At 40.8% G+C, this 25,999-nt stretch overlaps 1 protein-coding gene across 5 annotated transcripts in view; it reads left to right on the top strand.

Moving 5' to 3' along the window:
- The window catches only part of PTPN5 (protein tyrosine phosphatase non-receptor type 5), an 89,753-nt gene extending 72,645 nt beyond the window's left edge, over positions 1-17,108 (top strand). For 4 of the 5 annotated variants that reach the window (XM_054198909.1, XM_054198910.1, XM_054198908.1 and 1 more), the window contains 4 exons: positions 1,952-2,062; positions 6,793-6,953; positions 10,694-10,807; positions 14,550-17,108. In XM_054198909.1, coding sequence (XP_054054884.1) covers positions 1,952-2,062; positions 6,793-6,953; positions 10,694-10,807; positions 14,550-14,643 — 480 coding nt within the window. In that variant the 3' untranslated portion in view covers positions 14,644-17,108. The remainder of the gene's footprint in view (positions 1-1,951; positions 2,063-6,792; positions 6,954-10,693; positions 10,808-14,549) is intronic. The other variant, XM_054198911.1, reaches the window with a different exon arrangement.
- The last annotated feature ends 8,891 nt before the right edge of the window (positions 17,109-25,999 follow it).

Genomic DNA, 25,999 nt, shown 5'->3' with positions numbered 1-25,999 from the left:
TGCTCATTGATCAGAGTTGCCAATTTATGGCAAATAAGATATTAAAATGTCATGACATAGTGTACCAGAATCATTTAAGGACTTTGAGGTTTAAAGAAGATAATGCTGGGGAAATACTGATCCTGTATGACATATCTGATGATAAGTCCTTACACTATAGTTTTCATAGCAAGAATGTGTAACAGGAATGTAAAATAACCTTTACATCTGAATGTCCTCTTATCCACGCTGACCAAGTATTTCACCTATCATATCAGTCTTGGGAAGCAGTGCACTGTACTGCTGATGCACTACATAACCGGAGCTTGCTACGGCCTATATATCGTAACAGAGCTGCTGAGTTTTTTCTGATGCCTTTTGTGTCAAAAATTAAACGGTGTCAGGAATCTCAGCCATAAATATAGGGTAGGTCCTTTCACGTAAATGTCTACCGTATTCATTCCCTTTCTTCCGTAACACATATATTAATATATGAATAACAGGACTCAGATGTACGTAGATTCAAAACCAAAACCTTTGTTCAGCAATGATGCTAGTTACAGAGGTTTTGTGTTCCTCCTCAGTGCAATGACTTTGCTAATGTGCATATTAAAAGCTCTGTATCTCAGCCCTCTGTCACATCTAATCTGAACTGACAGACAGCCCACAGAAACGAGTGGGCAATCTTACTCCACTCCTTTAAGCAGAGCAACGTCTGTGCTATTGATAGCTGCTAGCGCTCTTGACAATTTTTACAATGGATTCTGCAGTTTAAGAGGAAGAACAAAATGCAATCTGCGTAAATAATTTTACAGACACACAGTGGGCTACCTTCCCAGTGGGTTATTAACTGATGCACTATGCAGATGGAATAACACTGATTCTCCCACACAAAAATTTTGACTCAGTAACTTTGCAAGATACTTTTCTGTTGTTAGTCTTTCTCCTGAAGTGAAATTATTTTTGGTGGATGAGAGCAAAATGATATAACTTGCTTCCTTCAAAATTCTTATTTTCATGTGATAATAAAATTGCTTCTTCCGTTATCACAAGGGAGCCTTCTCCTGAGACCCTGCCTTGTTCGTGTCATTCCTTGGTGCATGAACTAGTTCATGGACATGTTGAAATGCTTGTCTCTTCCTTTACATATTGATTAGTTTAAAGAGAAACTGCATAGCAAAAGCCACAGTCTTTTTCAGTCCTCCTTCCAGGGTATGAGTGCTTACAAATTCTCACCTACTAGTGTATCAGTAGTACAAAAGATACATTTGCAAATGGACTATAGTTTCTCCTTCTCTAATTGTCAGGTTGTGCTGGTTGCATCTCTGACTATTTTTTGGCAAAATCAAATGTAGTACTGTAATAGCTCTCACAGTTATTGCTTCCTTTTAGTTCCTTAGCGTTGAAAGATTCTCAGTGTCCATTTAAAGTGGATTTTGGTACGTAATCTAATTCCCAAAACATCCCAGTCATGTTCTTTTGTACAAAAACCTATGCAAATGATCATCTTATAAAGGGTGAGTGATTATAAAAAATAGAAAATATGTATTTTGTGTTTCCATATCTGTGTACACACCACAGAAATATTGGTAACTAACACTAGTTATATTATACTAATCATTATTGTCTTAAGAAAAGGATTAATCTAAAAACAGGCACATGGCCACTGGCCTTTCTAATGAGCCTTTAAAATGCGTATCAGTTGCATAAAGACAAATAAGGATGTGTGTATTTAAAAGCATTGGTTAGTCATTACTTGATTTATGTATTTTTAATCACGCAGTCAGGCTATTATGGATGCAGCAAAAATCACCTGAAATGTTGTCCTTATTTAGAAAATGAAACTTGTCCTTATTATAGAAACAACATTCATTCATATTCATCTATGCATGTGCTATATCCAATTTCAGAGGAGTAAAAGTGAACCTCCATTGATATCTGCTTAACTAGATCCATTTTATATTGCACACAGAAATGCACAGAATATTGGCCAGAGGAACAGGTCACCTATGAAGGAATAGAAATCACGGTTAACCAAGTCATACAAGCAGATGATTACCGTTTAAGGCTCATCACCCTAAAGGTAAATCATTCCAATGTACTTACAGTAATTTAGCTGTCTTAACCCTTAAATGGAAATGTTCATGGAGAGTTGTGTAGAAATCTTGGGCACAGTCTACTGCTGTATAAATATCACTTTTCATTACTAAAGTCATAATAGCTTTGCTCAGTTCATCAACATACAAAAACATATAAAAAGTAAAACAAGCAGTCGGAGATTTAGACTGCTTATGTGCAATCTGAAAGCTAAAGGCCAATTGGAGTAGTGTGGGGTCCACTCAGGTGGAAGAAACCAGTGTATTCTGTGCCTGTGTATTCTGTGTTGACTGGTCATTTCAAGGGACATGTTAGCACACAGGTAGCTTCTTAACAGCCTTTGCAAGTCTGACAGACAGCACTGATGGCATAACCCGCTAAACTCTGCGATGATGTTCTGTAGAATTCAAACGCTTGTTTATTCCTTCGGCCATGGACTTACACAAAGGGTTACTTATTACTAACACGGAACTTTTACCTGCATGGTGTCTTACATATTTTGTGGTATGGGAGGACCCCTAAGAAATATTTAGGTTGTGCTTCTTGTCTTTTTATGATCTTTGTTAGGATGCTGTCAGACTTCTGGATACTCACCAGCTGTTTATACCTAAGATGAGTGGTGCTGCTAACAAGAAGTGGGGAAGTTGAGAACTGAGCAAAAAGCTTTTTAATATTGCGTACCTGTTTTCAGTTTCAGAGCGATTTGGCTGACCTGACTTGGAAAATGCTTTAAGGGATCATTTCACTTCAAGACACTAGAACTGTTGATGACCTTTAAAAACACTTTCACCACAGCATTCTCCATGCTTACATTTCTAAAAATTAGTATCTTTCCAACTAACTGTGTATGTAGTTTTATGTACCAGTAACCATTCTATCATCTTGTGGGTGGAGAGTTTAAACACAGGTTTAATTTTTTAAGTACTTAGGTGCTACTTAAAAGTACCAGAGTCCTATTTTACAGCTGTTTCCATTGCTAGGTTCTAGAATCTCAAGCTATGTGTTTTAATAAGAACAGTCTATTTACATAAACTTTATACTTCTTTCATCTACCAGATCTACCTCTGACCTCAGCATAACACAACAATTTCTTTCCAAGCTGAAAAAACTCCTTTTATCCAACTAGTTTCAAGTCTCTTCAGCCGTATGCTAATAGGCAGAAAGCCAGCATATGAAATCCCATGTCTGGGTTGAGAGTGTGGAAAGTCTGTCACTCATGCTTTTGGCAAAGGCAGCAAGGAGAAAATCACGCTCCCTGATGAGTGGGAAGTAAAGAATATTTACAAGTATGTTGCAGACTTGCAGAGGTCTTAAATACAATTTATACAAAACACCACAGTGCAGCAGCAAGAATAATACATAGCTTAATTCTGATGGAATACCGATATCTAATAATCGGTCACTTCTTAGTTATGGTGACAGAACAAAATATCCTCAATAAAAAACTACACTGTCTGCCAGAAGAGTTTTTCATAGTTGTTTTAAATTGTTAAAAACAGCATTTTAATACTAGTGAGTATTGCAAATCTTTTTTTTCAGCTTGGCATTAACTTCAGAGATTTAGGCTGAAATGTTCTTCCTCACACCCCCTTACCCCCAAAAAAACCCAAACAACACTTCCCCCTATATTTCTGGAAGGAAATTTTATTCTCTCCCTGGGGAAGGATCATTCAAATTCTTCTCAGGAAGGTAATAGCCAGTTCCATTTTCAGATGGGAAGTGGCTTTTAATATCGATATTGCAGTAGCATATCCAAAAAACAATCTCCCTTTATCTGGTGTTGCACAAAACAAAGAAACAGTCCTGAAGAGCTCTTATATACAACAATTCAAGTGTAATAAGCCATACTCCCATCTCACAAGTATCTTTCAAGCTAATACTCATCCCTGCAGAATGTTTTCTTCCAATAGCAACCTCTCAGTGTTTTCCCAAATTCTCTTGTTCCTGCTCAGTTCTTCCTTAGGTGAAGTTCTTCATGTTAGAGAAGAAGCTTCAGAATTTAGAGTCAGATATGAATATATCTTTTCTGTATATATAACTGTGGATCCCACAGGGGAAAAAAAACCCCAACAACCAACAAACTGAAAGCCAGATTATTTGTCAGGGCTGGCATATCCAGTACGTTCAGGCACTAACAGAAAGAAAAAAGAATGGCTAAGGTAGCAGAGTACAGCAAAGTCATAAGGAAAGAACTATAGAATACCACACATAATCATAGCCAAAAAAGACAAGTGCTTTTCTATAACAAATGATACAAAAGCCTTTATTGCACATACATATCTCCAAGGATGTAGTTCCTTCCCTACTCAAATGATTTGATCATTTTGATTATTTTCTTTAAAGAAATGATGGGCTTGAGCTCATCCCAGTTTGTTTTTCAGTTAAACAATGCTTTTGTTTTCAGTGCTAGCAGGGCAGTGTTTCTTTCCTCCCACCTCCAAATGTCAGGAGGTGAACTGCTGAGTTCTAGAGCTGAAATAAAGTTTCCATTTGTCAGGTTACCATTACCTAGAGCTGTACATTTGTCATTTAGCAGCAATAGTGGAGTAGCAGCTCCAGACTATACGTATGTTAAATGACTTGGTAGTGAAAACTAGAGAAGTGAAGTGAAAACTTGACTCCTGTTTTCCCTTAGACAGGAATGGCGGGAAATGCATGATACCACTGTGCACATGATACATGATGCAACAATATATGATTACTGCATGTGCTACAGGGTGGACTCAGAATAGGGGACTGGAATTGGTAAACTTTAGGTAAGTAGAAAATGCTCAGGTGATAGGGCAAGGCTTGTTTTCATTTCTCAAAGGAACCTGATCTAGCCACTGATCATGATCTTGGCTACAGCATACATGATGGTAGACTTCAAACCATCAATTGAATCTTGCTTCTTCCTATTTGTTCCCAAGTCTTCTCAGTCTCAAGGAAGCACCTGTAGAGAATATTTTGTTAAAGTCAAAGCAGAACTGTACAGAACCACAGAAGTCAGGGTTCTCTAAGCAGAAGCGTAAAACTGGTAATGGCATAGACAAAACTAAAGATATCCAGAGTTCATCATTAGTACTTCGGCTCTTTTCTGTTTCTGTCAAATGAGTAACTTTATAGTGATTTGTGTTTTTCTTCAGATGACTTTTATCTTTTACTTTTCTCTCAGTATTATTGACAACATTCTTATTATAATTTTTCACAACCCACTTGAGAATCCAGTGTTCATAACTTCTGTTGCTCACACATAGTCACACATTCAAAAGCAACTGTGTATGTTCGGGTTTCAGAGCAGTGTTGAAATTTGATCGGATTTACTGTAGTGAGCTCAGGTACTATTCATGACAACTAATTATGCTCTCTTAACCTGAGTATCTTCTTGTCAGGGTAAATAACCTAAAGCCAGGCTCTATGGTACAATAGTAAGACTCTCTTTTCCTAAACTGAGCTAAACATACCCTTAAGGTTCCTACGGCTGTGCTTCAATGAGCACTTTAAACCCTGTATAAGCTGGAACAGCAACTAAATGAAGCCCAGCCTCCCCTTGTCCAGCTCTCTTTTTCCTACCTTTGTGCCATCTCTCATGTGCCCACACAAGTGTTTATGTGACTGTGTGGTAAGCCAAAGGGGGAAACTGATTGATCCATCTGAAAATTAATCCACTATGAGAAAGAAAAAAGATTTAACTAGATCATATCTCCAATCTAGTTCACTGTGAAGCTATGTAAGAGCTTTGTCAACCAAAGAGAAGGATGGAAAGTGGCACAACCATAGAGCTCTTTTAACATCCAGTGACTGACAGTCATAGGGACTTAGGAGTATAGACGACAGAAACTGTTTCCAGATTTTTGTGCCTGGTTCTTTAGAAAGAGGCACATTTGTTCTCTTTTTCCTCCCCTCTTAAACTCAGCAGGCCATGTGTTTAAGGAAAGGTTGTGGAAGCTAACACGTCTGTTCCTGGACCTTTTGAAGATATTTGCTTAGCCCTATGCCAGCTGTCTTACGTAATGGCTGAAAGGTTTCCTGAGCTCTATGTTACTATTTGGCACCTTTAGAAATCAGGCAGAAGGATGTCACTTTGAACACACAAAATCAGAAGCGTGTAATGCTACTTGGCACTCAGAAAAGGTAACAGCAGATTTGCTATATTCATAGCCATGCTGAGACACAGAGAGAATTGGAATTTGTGTCTCTCAAAAAGCCCTGGACTGCAGCTAGATACAATTCCCACCTTCCATAGTGTCTCTGAAATTCTCACTGTGTCTAAGAGAAGAGTAGAATTGACAGGAAACTGATATGAATCTGTCTGTCAGAAAAGATAGAAGAATAAGCTCCCATCTCTCTCCCGCATCTATCTATCTAGCTATCAGAGACGGAGATAAGGCTCCTGGCTCTCTGTCTGTCAAATGCATTATGAAAGCAATTATGTCACAAGCACAGCTCTGGCTTTGCTGAATGAATCTGTCAAGAGGGAGCAGACTGCCTGGAGTGTTTTGCACACAGCTCTTGGCACTAAAAGAGCAGCATACTTTTTTTTTTTAAGGCAGTTTACTGAAGTGCAGACGTGATATTTGAAATCCAGATTTCTGTGTTGTGTGGCTTGTCATTTGCATCTTCTGTTCCATTTAGCATTGATTTCCTCATTCTTAAAGGGAAGGCAAGGTTTCAGTATCAATTTGCAACAAGAAGATCTTTTAAAACTTTGTGGTGTTTGTCTTCACTGGATTGCAGAAAGGAGAAGAAGTCAGAAACCTGAAACATTACTGGTACACGTCTTGGCCAGACCAGAAGACACCAGATCAAGCCCCGCCTCTGTTACAGCTAGTACTGGAAGTGGAAGAGGCAATGCAGAGTGCAGAAGAGAAGAATGCTCCAGTGATTGTTCACTGCAGGTAAGTAAATGTTGTGTCTGAAGTCGAAGGGCTTCTTCACATACAGTGGTTAGTGCAGATACTGTCATATTGGCCATCAGTCGGATATGCGGGAAATCTTGCCCAACTGCTTCTGAAATATTCTTGGAACTTCTAAAATTTAATGACAGTAATTTTCTATTACCAAGTGTTGCATTCAGATACAGACTGGGCTGCACGCAGAAGCTGGTGGTGGCTCAGTTACAAGTAAGAACAGTCTCATTTTATTTGCCTTACCAGTCATATATGCCTTTAATGATCTGAAATGGGCCACGTTGCCAGAGATATTGTGGGAGAAATGGACAAGGAAGACACATGCAAGCAGAAAAATTTGAACATTCAGCTTTAAGCCTCGAAACCCCCTGCTTTGTAGATTTCTTCTTTGATTTAAAAAAATCCTCATTATGCCAAAGACAATAATTTAAGTGTAATACATAAACCAAATGAAACAGTGGGAAAGCTGATTGAGCAAGTACTAACCAACAGACAGGAAATGTATGCAATTCATAATAAAACTGAAATACCTGTGAAAAGCCCCTGGAAAAGATGAAAACTTCTTAAATGGAAGAAGCAAAATCTTTACAGTGTTTTGAAGCCTGATGAGAAAATAGTAATTATCAATCACAGAGCAGAAAAAATAGATTAAGGTAGATACTTCTCCTGCTGTCTTCAGAAAGAAGTAGGATGATGTAAACATCACTTGTAGATGTGATGAAGTACATTCTTTTGCGCTGCTAACTAAGCAATGTGTTAATTTTCACCCAGGAGTTTTTTTTAAAAATTGGTCCACAGGCTCTAAATCATTAAAGTTTAGCATAGCTGAGTTCTAGTTCTTGGAAAATTTAAGAAGTTCCAGAGGTCTAAAACAAGTCCTGTTTTGCCACTGTTTAGAAAGGTTAAATGTGATTACTTGAAAACTACAAGTCAGTTTTCAAAACACTTTTTCCAGGTAAATAGCAGAAAGCCTTATAAGCGATGCAGTAATCTTGCCAGGGTAATCTTGCATAGTTTCAATAAAATACAATTTGCCAAATTGATCTTTGGGATTTTTGTTAGGAATTTTACCTGGTTTTGCATAACATTTTCTAGGAAATGCCAGATGGTTGCTATCCAGAAGCCATAGTACATGGCATATTGTCATAGAATGGGAATGTTTTTAAAGAGACTCTTGGCATGAATGGTGGGTAGCCTGGTGTCATCAAAGATCGACCTATAAGCTGATAGGGAGTAATTGCTAGTAAAATGTTCATGTGATGCTACATGCCCAGTTTTTCTGCCTATGTTTTAAAACAGATTTTGACAAATTGGGGAGAGTTCAGAGAAAAATAACAAATGCTTTTTAAGAAGGTTCCTTTTACCCTTGGAAATCTGTGATTCTCTCAGAGCTCATTGAATTATTATGGTATTTGCTGCAGGTAAAGATTCTGGTCACCATATCACTCTTGCTTTGCATACTTGTTTTGTCCTCTTGTATGGTGTCATACCCATGACACAGTAATAATCGGGGGCAGGGGGGAAATGGGGTATTATTATGTGAAATAACTACTAAGAGACGTGGTGATAGGATTATGAAGAATTTTGTGTGATAATTGTGGACCAGAGCCCTTTCAGATTATTCTCGGTTGCAGTCATTTTATCTGAAGAAGGGATTTAATACATTGCCTCTATTTGAGAGTGGTATGTACAACAAGCCGTTAGTCAAGGCCTGTGTTACACTGAGTGCTGTAGCTCCTTTGGCCTTTGTGGGAGTTTTTCAATAGAACATAATCACTGTGGTTTTGGCCTTCAGTGATGTAAAATAATGTACCTTTAAGAAAAAATAGATACATACCTAATAATTAAGCTATTAGAATCATAGAAATATAGAATAGTTGGGCTTGGAAGGGACCTTTAAAGGTCATCTAATCCAACTCCCCCTGCAGTGAGCAGGGACATCTTCAACGAGATCAGGTTGCTCAAAGCCCCGTCCAACCTGACTTTGACTGTTTCCTTATATCTAGCCTGAATCTACCCTCTTTCAGTTTAAAACCATTACCCCTGTCCTATCACTATAGACCCTACTAAAAAGTTTGTCCCTGTCTTTCTTATAAGGCCCCTTTAAGTATTGAAAGGCTGCAACAAGGTGTCTCCGGAGCCTTCTCTTCTCCAGGCTGAACAACCCCAACTTTCTCAGCCTGTCCTCACAGGAGAGGTGCTCCCTCTGAGCATTTTTCTGGCCCTGTTCTTAAAAGCGGCTTCATGTTCAAGGCAGGCTAGCAGTCCTGTTAAGGTCCTGTGGATAATGCAAGGACAGCCTTGGAAGGATTATGACTTTCTCTCAGCCAGCGAGAGACCTGCAGCTTGTCCTGGGACAACTGCTGTCTCATTGCTGTTTGCTTTATCTAAAAACGGGTGTTGTTCACACCCTTTGCGAAACACTCTGAGGTCTATGGATGGGAAACAGTATACAGGAGCCGCATACTGTGGCCTTTTTGGTTATGGCATAAATTGGAAGACAAAAGGCTTTTTTGGTGTTTGTTTGGGTTTTTTTAATCATTGAGGTACATCTATATGCAGCAAAGAGTCCTCTGAAACCCTGAAATATTTGAAGTATTGATGAACAAACTAGATATAGTAAAGAAAACAGAAGTCAGGGCATGAGGTACAAAGAGTTTCAGGGACAAAAATTTTAAGTCAGTTAGGTACCTCCATCACAATCATTTGAAGACTGAGATGAGTTCTTACTGAGGAAAAACTTCCCAAAACTTCCACTGAGTTGCCTTATCATTCTGTAATGGAAGTTAAAACAATTCCAATGTAGCTGTTTCCTTAATAAGCATAAATGCAGAGTACAAAACCTGTCTATACAGGCAAAGAAACAGTATTAGCACTTTGCAAGTAGCACTGCAAACTCTATTGTTGCATGTACATTTGTTGCCAGTGTTTTTGTATGATGACTTTAGCACAATTTAAATGGAAGCAGGATTTCTTGCAGTTGTGTCAAGTAATTATTCCTGAGGATGCTCACTTAATTATTTAATGCGTAAGAAGGGCTTTGGCTGCTAGCTTTTTATTAGGTGATAAGAAGAATTCACAGCTTTGATAGCACTGTGCCTTTGAGAATAAAATCAATTCTGGTCATTAAGCAAGGACTGAATAAGATACAAAGGTGTTCAGGAAAGAAAAAGAAATGTCTTTACTAGTGAGTTTGTTGTATCTTGCACTAATTCAGAGAATTAGTATATTGCGGATCTCATCAGCAAGTGGCATTACACTTACAACATTGCTGTTAGCTCTAATTATTTAAGCAAGGGGTTTGGTTTTATTGTTGTTTTTTTCTGTACCTGTGAATGAAAATAGCTTTCAAAGAAGCTATTAGGACTAAGAATCTCAAAACAAAGTTGCCTTCAAAGCAAGTCTAACTAAGAAATACTGTTTAACTGTTTATTTTCAATGGTTCAATGACATATCTGATCAAACTGTACCCTACAGTCCATTTTTAGTATTGTATATGCCATGACCATCCTTTTACTGCGAATGGCTCACTTAATTATGTTGTCCAATTGAAGTTAGTATCTTTTCCTAGTTACAGCTTTATATTCGCAAGTACCCACCCGGCAAAGGTTGGAGGGAAGAAAGGGATAATTGGGTTTGATTGCTGGTTTAATGGCGCTCGTTTAACAAAAAAGTTCCCAAGCCATTCTAACATTTCCACTGCCTCTCTCTGCTTTTCCGTCCCTTAGTGCAGGCATCGGGAGGACTGGCTGCTTTATTGCAACTAGTGTCTGTTGTAAACAGCTGAAGAGCGAGGGCATAGTTGACATATTGCGAACAGCCTGCCAGTTGCGGTTAGACAGGTAAGAAAGCCTGTTTCCTTTCCAGAAAAAAAAAAAAAGTAATGGTAATTTTTCCCTTTACTTAAGGAGAAACAAATGGGAACAGGGGAGGAACAAAGTCAAATGGAGGCCAAGAGAGAACATTCCTGGAAGGAAGTTGTCTTGTTCTAAGAAGTTTTGACTTGTAATCTTTTTTGATGAGCAGTAAACCTTAATGAATAGCCCTATAACTGAGATAGATTCACAGCTGGCACCAAAATCTGCACAGCTGTGCAGCTGCACAGCTCAGTGCAGCAAGGGATGACCTTTCACCAGCTGAGGAGTTGGCCCCATGTTCTTACAGAAGTGAAGCCTCAGAGGTTTGCCATGCTTAAGTTCAGAGCCACAGATCAGCACTTTGCTCCCAGGAGGAGTAACGAAAACTGGCCTTGCATAGTTGGAGCTGTGAGCACTGTTGGGGCTGCTTGGGAGAGGGAGAATATACACAGTCTGGAGTGTTTGCAGACATATGAGAGGAGCTGTGAAAATCTCCAGAAATTCAATGGTTTCCAGTTAAGCATTTCTTAACACACCACCTTGAGTTTGATTATGAAGTAAACAGACTTGAATTTTGCACCAGAGATGTTATTTTTCCTCTCCCACTGGTTTCAAGTGCCATCAAAACATGTCTCAGTGCTCTCTCTAATGATAATGATGAATGTAGTCAGGGGAAGAGATGTCACGAAAAACATACCAAAGATTTTTCTGAGGGAAAAAAAAGAACCTCAACCCCACGCTGAACTTTATTTCAGAGGAGAAATTATGCTCAGTGGGAGGTAGAAAATGAAATGCTTGCTGCCCTGCTGAGGCTCTGATAGACAGGGACCTGCAGGGGCTTGGAGGTTTGGCTATTTCAGTGGATTTCTGGCTGGACAAGGAAAGGCTTCTTGAGAAAAAGAAAACCAGAATATGAGTAGTGAGTGTGGATTATCTATGGCCCAGTGAAATATCTGGCTGGATCTGAAATATCTTGTCTCTGTGACTAATGTTTCACAGGAAAATAGCCATACAAATGAAGGTTGAAAACACCTGCTTACAAATGTGCTTGATACAGGCCAATTAAAAATACTAGCTTTGCGGGGAGAGGGGAACTGGCAGTCGTTTGCAGAGGCTGGAGAAGGGAGATCACACTTAAAGGATGCCATGGAGAAAAAGAAAGCCTACAGGGACCTCTGTAGCTGCCATGTACCTCTCAGGGGTGTGATGGGATAGGAAAAGAACATTTGAATGTCATGGGAGAAAATACTCAAGACAATAAGCAGTCAAATCACCATCTTTACTACAAGAAGAGTACGGTTTCTTCAAGGAGTGAAAATGGGGCTCGTGATCTTTTGGAAGTCATGCTGCCATCCACTATTATTATCATTAAACCCTCACAAAAGGTCCATGTGACTTCAAAAACAAACACGAGAGGATGAGACAGCGTCCAAGCAGGTAATAGGAAGGAAGACCCTTTCTATCTCCTCCTCCTATCTGGTGGTTACTGGGTAGAGAAAATAGGGTGGGTGGGAAGGAGTCACGAGGGACTTAGGGAAAGAGGGTTGGATGCAGGCCAGAGCAGACACGTAAAGGAATGCACCTCACTGCTTCACAGCAGTAGAGGGATTGACGTTAGCCCTGAGAACCGCCTTTGAGGTTGCTGTGGGAATGAAGGAGACAAATGTTTCTTTCCCTTTGTTCCATTACAGATCCCTTTGAAAAATCTTGTGCACTAGGCTTTGCACCAGTGGCCAACAGTTGGTCCTAAAACAACCTAGTATGACTAAGGAGAGGAAGTGATCATTCCTGCATCCTTTCCACAGTCCTGAGAGACATTTGCTGTCCTTTCCCACGATGCAACTCAGATTTGAAAGGTTTCTATGGGAAATAGGGGTGAAAACATAATTTCTCTATTCTGTGCCAAAGCCTGGACAGCAAGCACACGTCATGGTAGGCATGAGTGTGGGAAGGAGGGGAAGCCACTACATAGCAGGGAACCAGATAAAAAGGAAAATAATTTCCTGTGGCCTGAAACCTGATGGCTACCCTAGTGCTTCTGTTGCTACAACTTCAGGGTGCAACCTCACTGTTAATGGAATTGCATGGGGAGTAATTGCCAGATATGACTAATGTTCCTTGTGTGTCATGAACTGACATAAATATACTTCGATGCTGGGTGCAACACAGAAGGGCTCAGAGACAGATCTATAAGCCTGTATTAAGTAGAGCAGATGGGGATGAGATGCTCAGCTAGGAAATAGGTTTTTTAGAAATGCACTGTGTTTCTCACCGTTGCTTATTGATAAGAGGTTTAAGCATGGGTACCTGCCCTTCCCTGCTCATTAAGTGTAATTTCAAACAGCCACTTAACAAAATAACTGTAAGAGCCTGAACAAGGAGGTTGTCTTGGACACTCACCTACCCCTTACTGGTATGGCTACTGTGTGACCCACAACTGTTAAGCTAGACCCCATTGAAGAGGGCGGGCTTCAAAGGAGGGTGTTAGCAGTCTGCTAGCTGTTTGGCTCAGAGAAAGCACTTTTCCTTAATTTCCTCATGTGAGCATTTCTGAGGGAATGCACCGTACATGCTCTTCCTCAGACTGACACAGTCGGGTTGGCACTGGCTACCCATGGGTTCCCATGTTCCTCAAAGCCGCTTGTCATTTCAGCTTCCTTTCTGCTCTGGATTCCCGGGATCTGTACACCAGCACCAATGCTTGCACAATTCTGCATACACCTTCTGTGAATTTGAGCCATGGGGTTTAATTATTTTCATAATGGACTATCAAGAGATCATATCACTGTTGTTGAGGTACTCTTAGCTGAATTTTAAGTGTTAGTAAAATCTGCTTAAAATGGACAGCTTTATCCTTGTTCGTTTCTGTCTCCCGCTGTAGTACTCACATGTTGATTAATATGCTACTTGCAGAAATACACAGGCTAATGGTACATGGAAAAGCAAACTGTTTCTTCTCGTGCTTGCATTTCCTTTCAAGCTTGCACTTTTAAAGAGAACAGCAAAAGCTGAAATAAAAGCTGAACAAAAACGGATTTCTGTGCTGGGAGTCTTATTGATCAAGGTGTACGTGGCAGTCAATTCAGAGTTGTCTTTTGTTAAAGTTCCATTGTCTGTTCCAAAATCCTGCTAGCCATCCCCTAGTCCCCTGGTGAACTTGCCGAAAGCACAGCATGGGGTGGCACAGAGGAAAGAACCCTCATTGCAGAATGGGGAAGTTGTGTGCTACATCAGTTGTCTGTGCTGGCCTGGCCTGGCCCTTTGTAGTGCTGAATTCAGTCCCTAGCGCGGCTGTGAAGTCTTGGCTAAGCTACCTCCTCTCTTTATTCCCCCTGCTCCCATCTGTCCATCTAGAGCTTCGGGTAGGGGTTGCTTTTCATGGTGTTTAAAATGGTGCTTGGAGTATAGGTGCTCGGGTAGTATGAATGTAAATGACGATGGTGTTGCCTTACTGGATGAGGGCCTGTGCCCCAGAAAAATGAAGCTAAAGGCCATTCCTGTTCTGACTACCTTCTGCTCCCTGGTTAGCAGAGACTTTCAAAATGGAGCTTGAGGTCAGACTGTGAGCTGGTTGCGATCAACAGGCACTTTTCACTCATTTTGGGAAGCTTGGGAATATACCTTTTGTGTGTAACACCAGCTTCGTGTTAGCTAAGCCATTTCCTCATATATTAGTTGCATGTACTAAGGCTACTGTTTCCCCTCCCCTTTTTTCTTTCCTTTTCAGGGGAGGAATGATCCAGACTTGTGAACAATATCAATTTGTCCATCATGTCATGAGCTTGTACGGAAAACAGCTTTCTAGAGCAGCAGAAGAATAAGTGTTCATGATATTCCTAAAGGCTAAAACCAAGAGAACTTTTGACTGCGTTCATATATATTTCAGATCTGATAAGAGACACATGGTAACCTGGTTGTCTTAGCTGGAAAGAAAGATATATTATTTTACTTTGCTATTGCTTTTATGCTCTTGTTTGCATTGACATTTAAGAGCTGAGGTAGGCCTTGTCTTAAACATATGTGGCAGGACATAATCTTCACCAAAAAAGGCTTATTTATACTGTAAATAAGAATAGTAGCTTCATTTGTTACAAAAGCAAGAAAAAAATCAGAAAAAAATCCGTCTTCAGTTTGCTATTTTTAAAAAATCATTGCTAATATATCCAAATACAGTGTGAAACTTTTTGAATTGTCATGCTGAAATGTGCTGTATGTTGACTAAGCTTGAAAGTAACTTTTTGCCTCTTTCTGATTGTTTTTACGTATAAAATTACCGAATACTGTGTATATCGTAAACCACCTGAGCCTCTGCGTTGAAAGATTCGAGTAGATTCACATTGAAATGATGTTTTGCACATCATGTTTGCTTGTTATTTTTTCTAAAGCAGTCCACCACCAGTGTTATCAGAACTAAGGGGAAAAAATATTGCAATGATTTGAGTCAAATTCTTACCTCCAGTTCTTACCAGCAAGGTACTCCAGTATTATGACAGCTAGGTGAATCTGAGGTGAATAGTAGAAGTTAATCTAAACATAAATTCTACACGCTTTACCTTTTCTGTGTCAATATTTTGGCATCTCAGTCTGCAACCAGATTTTATTTTGGCAAAGTTTCTCTTTTTACCTAATCAAACTGCAATCTGAATACAATTTCCCCTGAAATTTGAGGTTTGAAATCAGGTGAGGAATTTTGTGAGTTGAATTCATCTTTATTAAAAATGTAGTAGTAAAACCACTTGTATTCTATGAATGTAAACTTGTTTCAAAGCTTTGAGGATGACCAGGTGCCCAGTGCTCATTAAAATTAAAGCAAATCCTATAGGCAGCTTTTTAAAAAAAATCAGTATGAATGTGTTGGCTGCTTTTTGACAAATCTGCCCTCAAACCAAATTTATACAATCATTACTCTATTCTAATCAGTAGTCTGGGCAGCAGTGTTTCCTTTTCAGTAATACAGACTGCTGCCCATGCTTTTCTTTTTAAACCTCAGTCAGGCTGTGAAGACTGTCATTGATGTTTAATGCTTAGAGGTAAGCACACGTTTAAGTGCTTTACTGAGCAGAGAAAAATGGAGGTACACAGGACCGTTAACATGAAAGATGAGCGTTTTGTGAATAGAAGCTGTAATACTAAAAATATTTTTGCTTCTCTTTATTTGTAACAATAACCAAAACCCACCACTTCTATTAGTGCGTGCGATTCTGAGAATTCACTACACTTCCTAATCAGGAGAAGGTAAAGCAGCTCTCAGAACAATAAGGGCTGATCCTGCTCCCACTGAGGTTTTGCCATTGACGTCAGTAGGTGCGGTGCAGGGTGTAGGGCCTGAAATGTTATGCTTACAACTTCATCACTGTGGGGAAAGTTTCCCAGTATTTCAGTAAACATCCTTTGTGTTTATTCTGTATCCATGAACCTGTAAAAATCCTGTCAGCAGGGTTTGCATGAATGTGTGGCAAAATGTGTTATCTTTAAACCACTTGATTTTATTGCTGTATTTAAAAAATTTCCTTCAGTGAGAAGCTAGCAGGAAGAACTGGCATTCTTTTTAAAAATACTGGTGGTAGTCATTAAATAGAGCAATAAACTTAAGCTTTTGAGCATAACATGACTGTTAGTTTTATGTAAACCTTGCTAGCTATGTTCTCCCCGTTGCTACCAATTGTTTCGAAGGGGTAACACTATGCCATCTAAGCACTCCTTAGAAATAACAAAAGCACCACTGATGTTCTGAATAACATTGTAAGTGGAACTCCCTATAAATGATGTTTTCAACTGTTCCGTGCCCTTCAGTGTCAAAACTGACTTAGTGAATAAAATTACTTGTTCTGTCATCAGCTTCCTGTGCATCTGCTGAAGAATATTTGTTTATGATTGACAGGAGTGTGCATACAGGAGCGAAGTTCAATGTATCAGTTGCCTCCTGTCCAAGGAGACTTTCTAGAGGAGAATTGCTTTATGACGAACAAGGTATAAAGGGCTCTAAGATACTGACGTTGAGGTCCTTGCACACATGCTCAGCAGATACTAGTTGACAGTGCTTCACTGACTTGAGTAGAAGTGAATGATTTATACTAATGAAGGAAATTTAGCCTGCTGTCCACTCCCATTCTACATATGTGGAATGTCCTGAGAGAGTGGTGACTGTTAAAATCAGGCTGCTTTGCATCAGTTCACTAGTACAAAGCAAATGTCAGCCTAGTTGCACAGTCTGGTTGTGAGGGCAGCACTGCTGTCATCTTATACCAGGCAAGAGCATGCCACTTGGTCAGGATAAAAATATTCAAATGCCTCTTGAAGTATTATTTTGTCTAACAGATTTGGAGCTAATCCTCCTATTTATTCTTTGGCCTTACTGAAATTAACATATTTCTTTCTCTCTCTCTCTCTCTCTCTCTCTCTCTCTCTCTCTCTCCTTTTTTTTAATAGAATTTGAGGTCTGAAGGACATTATATCAACTGTTCTGATCTCTTCAGACAGCAGAGGTAGTCTTAAGTGCTTAGGATTAGCAGAAAGAGCTCTGGCCACGCAGAAGCACTTGAGATGAGTGGGGCTTCTGCTTCTGTAATCAGGTTTGAAACTGAGTTTACAATAGGAACTAAGTTAAGCTATGTGTCTTACTAGACTTCTCTTTTTACTGGATACTCTTTTGTATTAGAAGAAAATTCCTAGCACACTTCATCCACTCTCTCCAGCTCACTGCCCAGGCCTCTTTGTACCAGAGACTACAGCATTAATGCCTACAACACAGTTGTTTCCCAGAGGACTGAATTCCTCTTTCCAGGTCGGTTAGCATATAACAAACTTGAGATGATTTTATTTAGAACCAACTGTGATGTCTTCTGTTTCATGAGCTTTTTCACACTTTGTGAACAGGGCAGAGCCTAGCTCAGTGCCTCGCTTGTTCGCTGGTCATTTGGTCATTGGCCATCATACTTAAGGAGTATTATCCTGTTTATGTTTTTGTTATGGTAACAGACTAATGACACCCTTTCCTTTTGTAGGTGCTCTGACATCAGCAGATACACAGGGTTATACAAAAACAAAAACTAAGATTGCACTTGAGAACAAGAGCTGTCCCCAGGTAAAGTACATGTCTGACTCTCCAAAGGATCCAGATAAAGATGACTTGGTCAAATTATTATGAAACGTCAACTACCTAGCAGTCAAGTATGGTAGAGTGGCACATTTACTTGCATGACTTTAAAAAGTAGTTAACAATTCTAGGCACTTCCTCTACAGTTAAGTTTGGAAAATCTTATCCTTAACCTGTGAATTTGGAGTTGCAGAAGAGCTTGAGACTGAAGATCTCACTGTCACTTCATGCTGTCTCTGCAGTGGCGGAACATGCACCTTGCACACAGGTGGTCTTAGAAAGTGTATGTCTGTTGATTGGTGAGTTGGCAGGTTTTAGAAGTGGACCTGCACTATTATTTTTGATGTATTCTTTCCCTGGAAACCATTTTAAACAAAGGGAAATGGTAAATTCACAATTTGTTAATCATACCCATGTCTTTTTCTATTTTGATATGAAACACGGTTTATACATTTGCTAGGGAGAAAAAACAAAACACTTTTTCTGAGATACGTTGGGGATAACCTTGTTTCTTCTGTCAAGTCTGTAGATGTGTGTTTGCTGATGTCTGTGAGAGTGACTATCAACTTTGGATAATGTAGGGCAGCTCAAGAGTCCTGCAAGAAAAAAATTACTCCATTCAAAAGCACAGAAGAAATAGGTGAATGAAAGCAGCATTTGCAGCTTTGTGTGTAAGGGACAGGCAGTCAAAGAACTGCATGCTTTAGACAACACAAGCATTGATTTCTAATGTCTAAAAGCGAATTTCACATATTCACAAAGAGGCGAATTCCTTCTATTACACGCAAGGAAAGAGAAGAGTCCACTCTCCTGAGTACTGATACAGATCAGGCTTCAGTACCCGAATGCAACAGATGCCACGTTCTCATGGCATGGTGTGAAAGTCACAGAAGGGGGTATGATTAACTTCAGTGCAGAAGACCTGCCCAAGCCTGTGCACCGTGTAATCCCCAGCAGGGCCTCAGTGTCTGGTTTATTCACTTGATAGCAAAACTGAATGCAGAGAAAGGCTAAATTATTTATTCAGAATGAACATCTATGTTGGCACCAGAGCTGGCAATATGGCTCAGAGCACTTAAGAAGATAAAGCTTAAACAGTCTGGCAAAGGACTCTGGTATTGCCATTCCTGGCCCTTTCTCTCCACTGGGCCATGCTACTCAACTCCTGTGTTCCCTATTGCGTCTTTATCTCTTGTCTGCCTGTTGCTTCTTAGGCTTGAAGTAGAGTTAAATAAGTCACTGTATTGCACTGGTTTTAATCCATTATGTTGATAGCCAGTGTTTTCCAGGGATCATTTCTTCCCTTGGAGAGAGCCTGTCATGCCAGCCACTCTTCAGAGGGCTCTTCTGCCTACATTTTGATCTCAATACATCTCAGAATTTTGGGGGCAGAGAAGTCTGTAGTACTGTGCACAATACTAAAGGTATTTCTCCTTTGGGAAATGGTAGTGTCAGTTTTCTTATTGTCATAGAATCACAGAATAGTTTGTGTTGAAAGGGACCTTTAAAGGTCATCTAGTCCAACACCCATGCAATGAGCAGGGACATCTTCAACTGGAGTAAGTTGCTCACAACCCTGTCTAGCCTGACCTTGAGTGTTTCCAGGGACCAGGGCATCTACCACCTCTCTGGGCAACCTGTGCCAGTGTTTCACCACCCTCATTGTAAAACATTTCTTCCTTATATCTAGCCTGAATCTACCCTCTTTCAGTTTAAAACCATTACCCCTGTCCTATCACTATAGACCCTACTAAAAAGTTTGTCCCCGTCTTTCTTATAAGGCCCCTTTAAGTATTGAAAGGCTGCAACAAGGTGTCCCCGGAGCCTTCTCTTCTCCAGGCTGAACAACCCCAACTCTCTCAGCCTGTCTTCACAGGAGAGGTGTTACATCCCTCTGAGCATTTTTCTGGCCCTCTTCTGGACTCGCTCCAACAGGCCTATGTTTCCTGTACTGAGGGCTCCAGAGCTGGACGCAGTACTCCAGGTGGGGTCTCACCAGAGCAGAGTAGAGGGGCAGAATCACCTCCCTCAACCTGCTGTCCAGGCTTCTGTTGATGCAGCTCAGCATACGGTTGGCCTTCTGGGCTGCAAGTACATATTGCCAGCTCATGTCCAGTTTTTCATTCACCAGTACCCCCAGGTCCTTCTCGGCAGGGCTGCTCTCAATCCCTTCATCCCCCAGTCTGTATTGATACTGGGGGTTACCCTGACGCAGGTACAGGATCCTGCACTTGGCCTTGTTCAACCTCATAAGGTTCTCATGGGCCTACTTCTCAGGCTTGTCCAGATCCCTCTGGATGCTATCTCATCCCTCAGGCATGTCAACCGCACCACTCAGCTTGGTGTCATCCATGAACTTGCTGAGGGTGCACTTGATCCCCCTACGTTGTTGATGAAGATATTAAGCAGTCCCAATATGGACACCTGAGGGACACCACTCATCACTCATCTCCATCTGGACATTGAGCCATTGACCACTACCCTCTGGATGCAACCTGCAATCAGTTCCTCATCCACTGAATAGTCCATCCATCAAATCCACATCTCTTCAATTGCGAGAGAAGGATGTTGTGAGGGACCGTGTCAAAGGCCTCACAGAAGTCTGGATAGATAACATCCGTAGCTCTTCCCATGTCCACTGATGCAGTCACTCCATCATAGAAGGTCACTAGGTTGCTTGGGCAGGACTTGCCCTTGGTGAAGCCATGCTGGCTGTCTCGAATCACCTCCCTCTCCTCCATATGCCTTAACATAGCTTCTAGGGCAACTTGTTCCATGACCTTCCCAGGCACAAAGGTGAGGCTAACAGGTTGGTAGTTCCCAGGGTCCTCCTTTCTACCCTTTTTGAAAACGAGTGCAATGTTTCCCCTTTTCCAGTCACCAGGGACTTCATCTGACTGCCATGACAATATGGAGAGTGGCTTGGCAACTACATCAGCCAGTTCCCTCAGGACTCTGGGATGCATCTTGTCAGGTCCCACAGACTTACGGGTTCAGGTTCCTCAGGTGGTCATGAACCTGATCTTTTACAGTGAGAGGGTCTTAGCACCCCCAGTTCTTGCTTTGTGGTCCAAGGCACGTCTGACCTTAACTCCCCTAGTCCAAGTAGCAGCTGCAAGGTGTCTGCTTTCCTCTGAAAAGACAAAGGCAACATTTCTCTCCAGAGATCAGAGGGAAAAAATTCTGCATATATCCTTTTGCTCTTTCTCCTTTGCATGCTTCGGTTTTTTGCCTCTGAAGTGGGCACAAGGAAGACTGTCAGGAATTAAGTCAAAACTAATACAGCACAACAGAAACCTCCTCTTGAAAATTACCTTTGACTCCTTTTGTCTCAAAAGAAGGAAAACCAGATGTGATTGGTTTCACTACATCCGCTATTGTCATACTGGTCTTTAGGCTGCTGTGAGGAATACGGAAAGCAAACACTCAAGCATCACAAAGGTCAGGGTAATGAAGAGCTCATTCAGAGTCACTCTTCCCCTTTTTGAGGCCTGTGTCTGGCAGTGTGGCCAGACTTAAATGATCCAAGCGGAAAGATCTTCTCTGTTAAATGCATTGGGTTTCCCCCGCAGTAGTGTGTGTGTATATGCACATGCCCACTCAGCGTGCCACAGTAGCTGGTGTAAGAACAGAAGCATGAGGGAGGATTCATGAGCACCGTGAAATGAACATGGAAAGGGACTGCCCAGTTTTTGAGTCAGTTTGGATAGGAGGGAGGAATTGGATTGGGTTGGAAGTGTTTTGGTTTTGTTGGGGAAAATGTGACTTCCAGCCCAGATACCAGATTTCTCTGTATCTAAGTTAGGCTCTTGTTCCTGAATTAGAATATTGAAGAGGTAAGCGAAGGTTGGTTCCTTGATAGATTTATTAGACAAGCAATAAATAATACCTTATCCACTTTACAGCATGACTCATCCCATTTCCACGGACTTCTGATCTGATAAATGCACCTGTGTTAATAAGAACACTAACTTCTAGAGAAGGGAGCACAGAGCCTTTGTCGTGCTGGAGTCCTTCTTTAGCCTGTGGACTACAGCATGTGTTTATTTTTTCTGTTTGTGTATGGTATTTTTTGCTCACTGGAAAAGCTGCCAATGTTTCAACCTCTGCATTTTTTTTTCATTATTTTTATTGATTTTTTTACCTTCCTCTTTCTTTCCTAGACTAGCAGAAATCATCTTAAAATCATCAGGAAAGGTGCTTTTTTAGAGTTTACCCCTAGAATTGTTCCTGTCAGCCTCTGGAAGTTGGCTAGAGTTTGGTTTTTTGGTTTTCTAAGTTCCTGTATTTACAAAGTATAACACAGGTGCCTCTTGCACTAGACTCCCTTTTCATTTGAATTTAACATAGATACAGAATAAATAACAGCAATCTGTTACAAACAGAAATCAAATATGGTCAGTTAAGAGAAGCAGTTTATTGCTACTAGTTCAGCCTTCGTTGCAAGCAAGATACGGCATTTGTGTTGTTCAGAATGGATAGACCCATATACACGTAAAATGGCCTCTTGTACCTGCACTATTTCAGGACTGCTGCTGTTAACACTAGTAAAGTAAAAGAGAGAGACGTAACTCATCCTCTTCTTGAGAAGTACCTCAAGGAATTAAGTCCTCCGTATGAAGAAGGGTGACAGAATCTCAGACTTATTCAGGAGTAGAAGAGAACTGTATAAAGAATGACCTCTGTAATCGGAAGTTGTGAACTGATTTTCTAAAGAGCCTAGTCCTCGTTTGAGTAACTGAATGAGCTGTCCGGACTTGGAAATGGTGGAAACTGCTGCCTGTATCATTTAAAAATAAACAAAGCCAAAGCTTGGCTGATTCACTGGGGTGTGAAAGGAGCACTGGGGGCTGACTTAAACACCAAAGCAGGATTTGTTGAATGTTTACCTATTTGAAACCTGGACCCACATATTTTGTTCTTAACATGAAAAACAAAACTGGTAAATTGTTTAATAGTCTGCCTTTGATCAAAGTTTTGAAATAGTGTAACAATCAATCATAAGAAAACCTGGGATTGGGGAGGTAATGTTTGTTTTTAAATAAAAAGGTGTCCTTTTTGCCTACAGAAGGGTTACTCCTTTTAGCCTCATACTTCAAGTATTGTCGTCCTGTTATTCCAAGAATGAGAAAATGCTGAAGCCAGTTTAAATGATGTGACAACATAGCACACAAGAGGCCAGTATGTATTTAAACTTTGAACTACTCAAAGCCGTATTTGTCCAGTGAAAATGGACCCAGGCATCTTCCTAGGAATACAGCAATCTACAGGACTTCATGTGAGCTGAGGAACACAGAAACAATGATCCTGAAAGTTTCCTGTAAGGAAAAAAAAAAAAGGTAAAATATACATAAACATATATTCTCGAGAATGTCCTTATACTTTGTGTTCTGTGGCTGTGGGCAGGCAAGGTGGAAATTGGCTGTGTGAGATCAATAGCTTTAGTCTCATACCTGCTTTGCTTTTCCTTTCCTTCCCTTTCCAAGAAAGGAACCTTGTGAAGCACCACTCGGAAGTATAGCTCCAGAGCTATACTTGCAGAAGAAGAGCTGCAAAAAGTATGGTGTAGGGAAGACTCAGTTACCTACAAAATAACTAGTCAAACTTGTCCAACTCTGTCTTCTGTAACTGAAACTAAAATTACCGTTCACTTGTACCAAGTCTTTGTTGTGTGTACTTTAGTGGTACGGACGAGTCTTTTCTGGAGATCTGGTTTGCCTTGTAAACGTGCGCTGATTCTGTTAATAGCAGCCATAGTAAATGCAATGTGATAGCCACGCTATATGTGATGAGTAAAGTTAATGTCTCTGCAGAGTATCTGTGCGTTGATTCATGGTGTATCTGTGTTCCTAAGCACAGAGGGTTGTCTGCATTATCATTTTGTTTTCTTTCTTGCCCACAGTCAAGGTATGAGTAAGTTGAGTCGTGGTGATGGGCAGTTACAGACAATGTCACATCCTTCAGGTCAAGGGAGGTGATTCTCCCCCTCTACTCCACTCTCGTGAGACCCCACCTGGAGTACTGCATCCAATTCTGGAGTCCCTACTACAAGAGAGATATGGAGGTGCTGGAACGTGTCCAGAGAAGGGCCACGAGGATGATCAGAGGGCTGGAGCCCCTCTCCTATAAGGACAGACTGAGAGAGTTGGGGTTGTTCAGTCTGGAGAAAAGAAGGCTCCGAGGAGACCTTAGAGTGGCCTACCAGTATCTTAAGGGGGCCTACAAGAAAGCTGGTGAGGGACTTTTTAGGATGTCAGGTAATGGTAGGACTAGAGGGAATGGATTAAAACTAGAGATGGGTCGATTCAGACTGGACGTTAGGAAGAAGTTCTTTACCATGAGGGTGGTGAGACACTGGAACAGGTTGCCCAGAGAGGTGGTGGAAGCCCCATCCCTGGAAGTTTTTAAGGCCAGGCTGGACGGGGCTCTGAGCAACTTGATCTAGTGGGAGGTGTCCCTGCCCATGGCAGGGGGGTTGGAACTAGATGATCTTTAAGGTCCCTTCCAACCCTAACAATTCTATGATTCAAGTGCAACCTTTTGGGCTTTGGAAGTGGGTTCCAGTCTCATCAAGAACCAGGAAATCTTGTAATCTGACGAGGCTTACAAAAACTCATCGCTTACTATTAAGGGCAATTTTTTCTAACAGCGTGCTTGCTTTCCTGACTGAAAGATAACAAAAGGTAATAATACCTCAGGAGTTTAGAAAAAATCTGTTTCTTACCAGCCATTTCTACTCATTAGGTGGCACAAACTGCTTTATATTAACCTGTAACATTTTCATGTTCAGAAAATCTGTGGCCAAGGATGAAAATTTTGATCAGGTAAAAGAAATATAAGTAAAGGGAATTCCATTTTTACGGTGAAAGGAGGAACTCTTAAAATGGCGAGTTGGCTTTTAAACCGTGTCACTGTGAGCTTTGTAGGATTTGAAAAATCCAAATAAATCTGAAGTTATGCAGAGAATTGTGCAGTGGAGCAGGTGAGTAAAGCAGCATGCTGTATGCCTTCTCATTTTAGCACTTGGTGCTAGTGGTGTGGATTTGCCCCATAATGACTGAGGGCAAAATATGCTCTTTTCTAGGGCATTTCGGATTATAGAGTAACATCTTGTCTCTTCCTAACCAACCCCAGTCATTGCTGTCACCAACACCAATGACCATTGGTATACAAGAGTGAAAGGGTGAGAGCAGAACAGTGAGAAAGGGTCGTAAGGGAACAGGGGGGAACACATTTGGGCAGACTAGGCAAAAGCAAAAGTGATCTCTTTCTCTTGCTGCCTTGGTTTGTAGGGAAGATTTTAAAAATTGCATCTCTGAGAAAATTTCTGAGCAGAAGAGGAAAGACATAACAGGGTGTAGAGATGCATGATATCCCTGAATAATTTTAAAGGGTAGACAGAGATACATAGTCTAGAATAGAGAATCTTCACTTGTCTTCTGTGCATAAGGAGTCAGAGAACATTTGTCTCTTGTACAGGCAGGCTGGAGACAAAGGCCAGCTCAGCAAGGAGACCAGGGTATATATATTCTGATAAGGAAAAAGATCTCCTTGGGAGGATGCCCAAAAGAGAGGACTTCTGGCATAGCTATAGTTTCTGATAGCACCAAAGCAAAGTCTCAAGGTCAAATGGTCTTAATGTTGTCTTCCGTGAGGACTGTATCTTCTAGGTTGCAGTGCATAATTGTAACTTTATCATTCGTGCCCCCAAATCTTGGAAAGGCTTGCATTTTGGGTTGATTTCCTTTCTGCCCCAAGATCCTACAGCAGCACACAACTGTGTCAGAGACTACCATTCCTTATGTTGTCTGTCTTGCCAGACAGGGAGCTACAATTTCTAGATGACTAGTACTTATCCCTCAAGGACTACAATCTAATAGTTGACCCTTTTCTCCAAACTTCCTTCCATACTGGGGCCAGTCCTGGCATAGCTATAGGCAACAGAGTACCCACTGGAAACAGGCTATATGGTGAGAGATTTTTTTCCCGTATTATGGTCACGTGGCCTCCCTAGGCGATGCTGACAAAGGTGGGCTGCATCTGTGTGTGGGGGTTTGCCTTCTGCTGAGTATTTTTGTTCT

The sequence above is a fragment of the Rissa tridactyla genome, chromosome 4, assembly GCF_028500815.1.
Source record: "Rissa tridactyla isolate bRisTri1 chromosome 4, bRisTri1.patW.cur.20221130, whole genome shotgun sequence".
Classification (NCBI taxonomy): Eukaryota; Metazoa; Chordata; class Aves; order Charadriiformes; family Laridae; genus Rissa; species Rissa tridactyla.
Note: the sequence above shows the minus strand (reverse complement) of the source record. Positions and strands in the feature narration are given on the sequence as shown.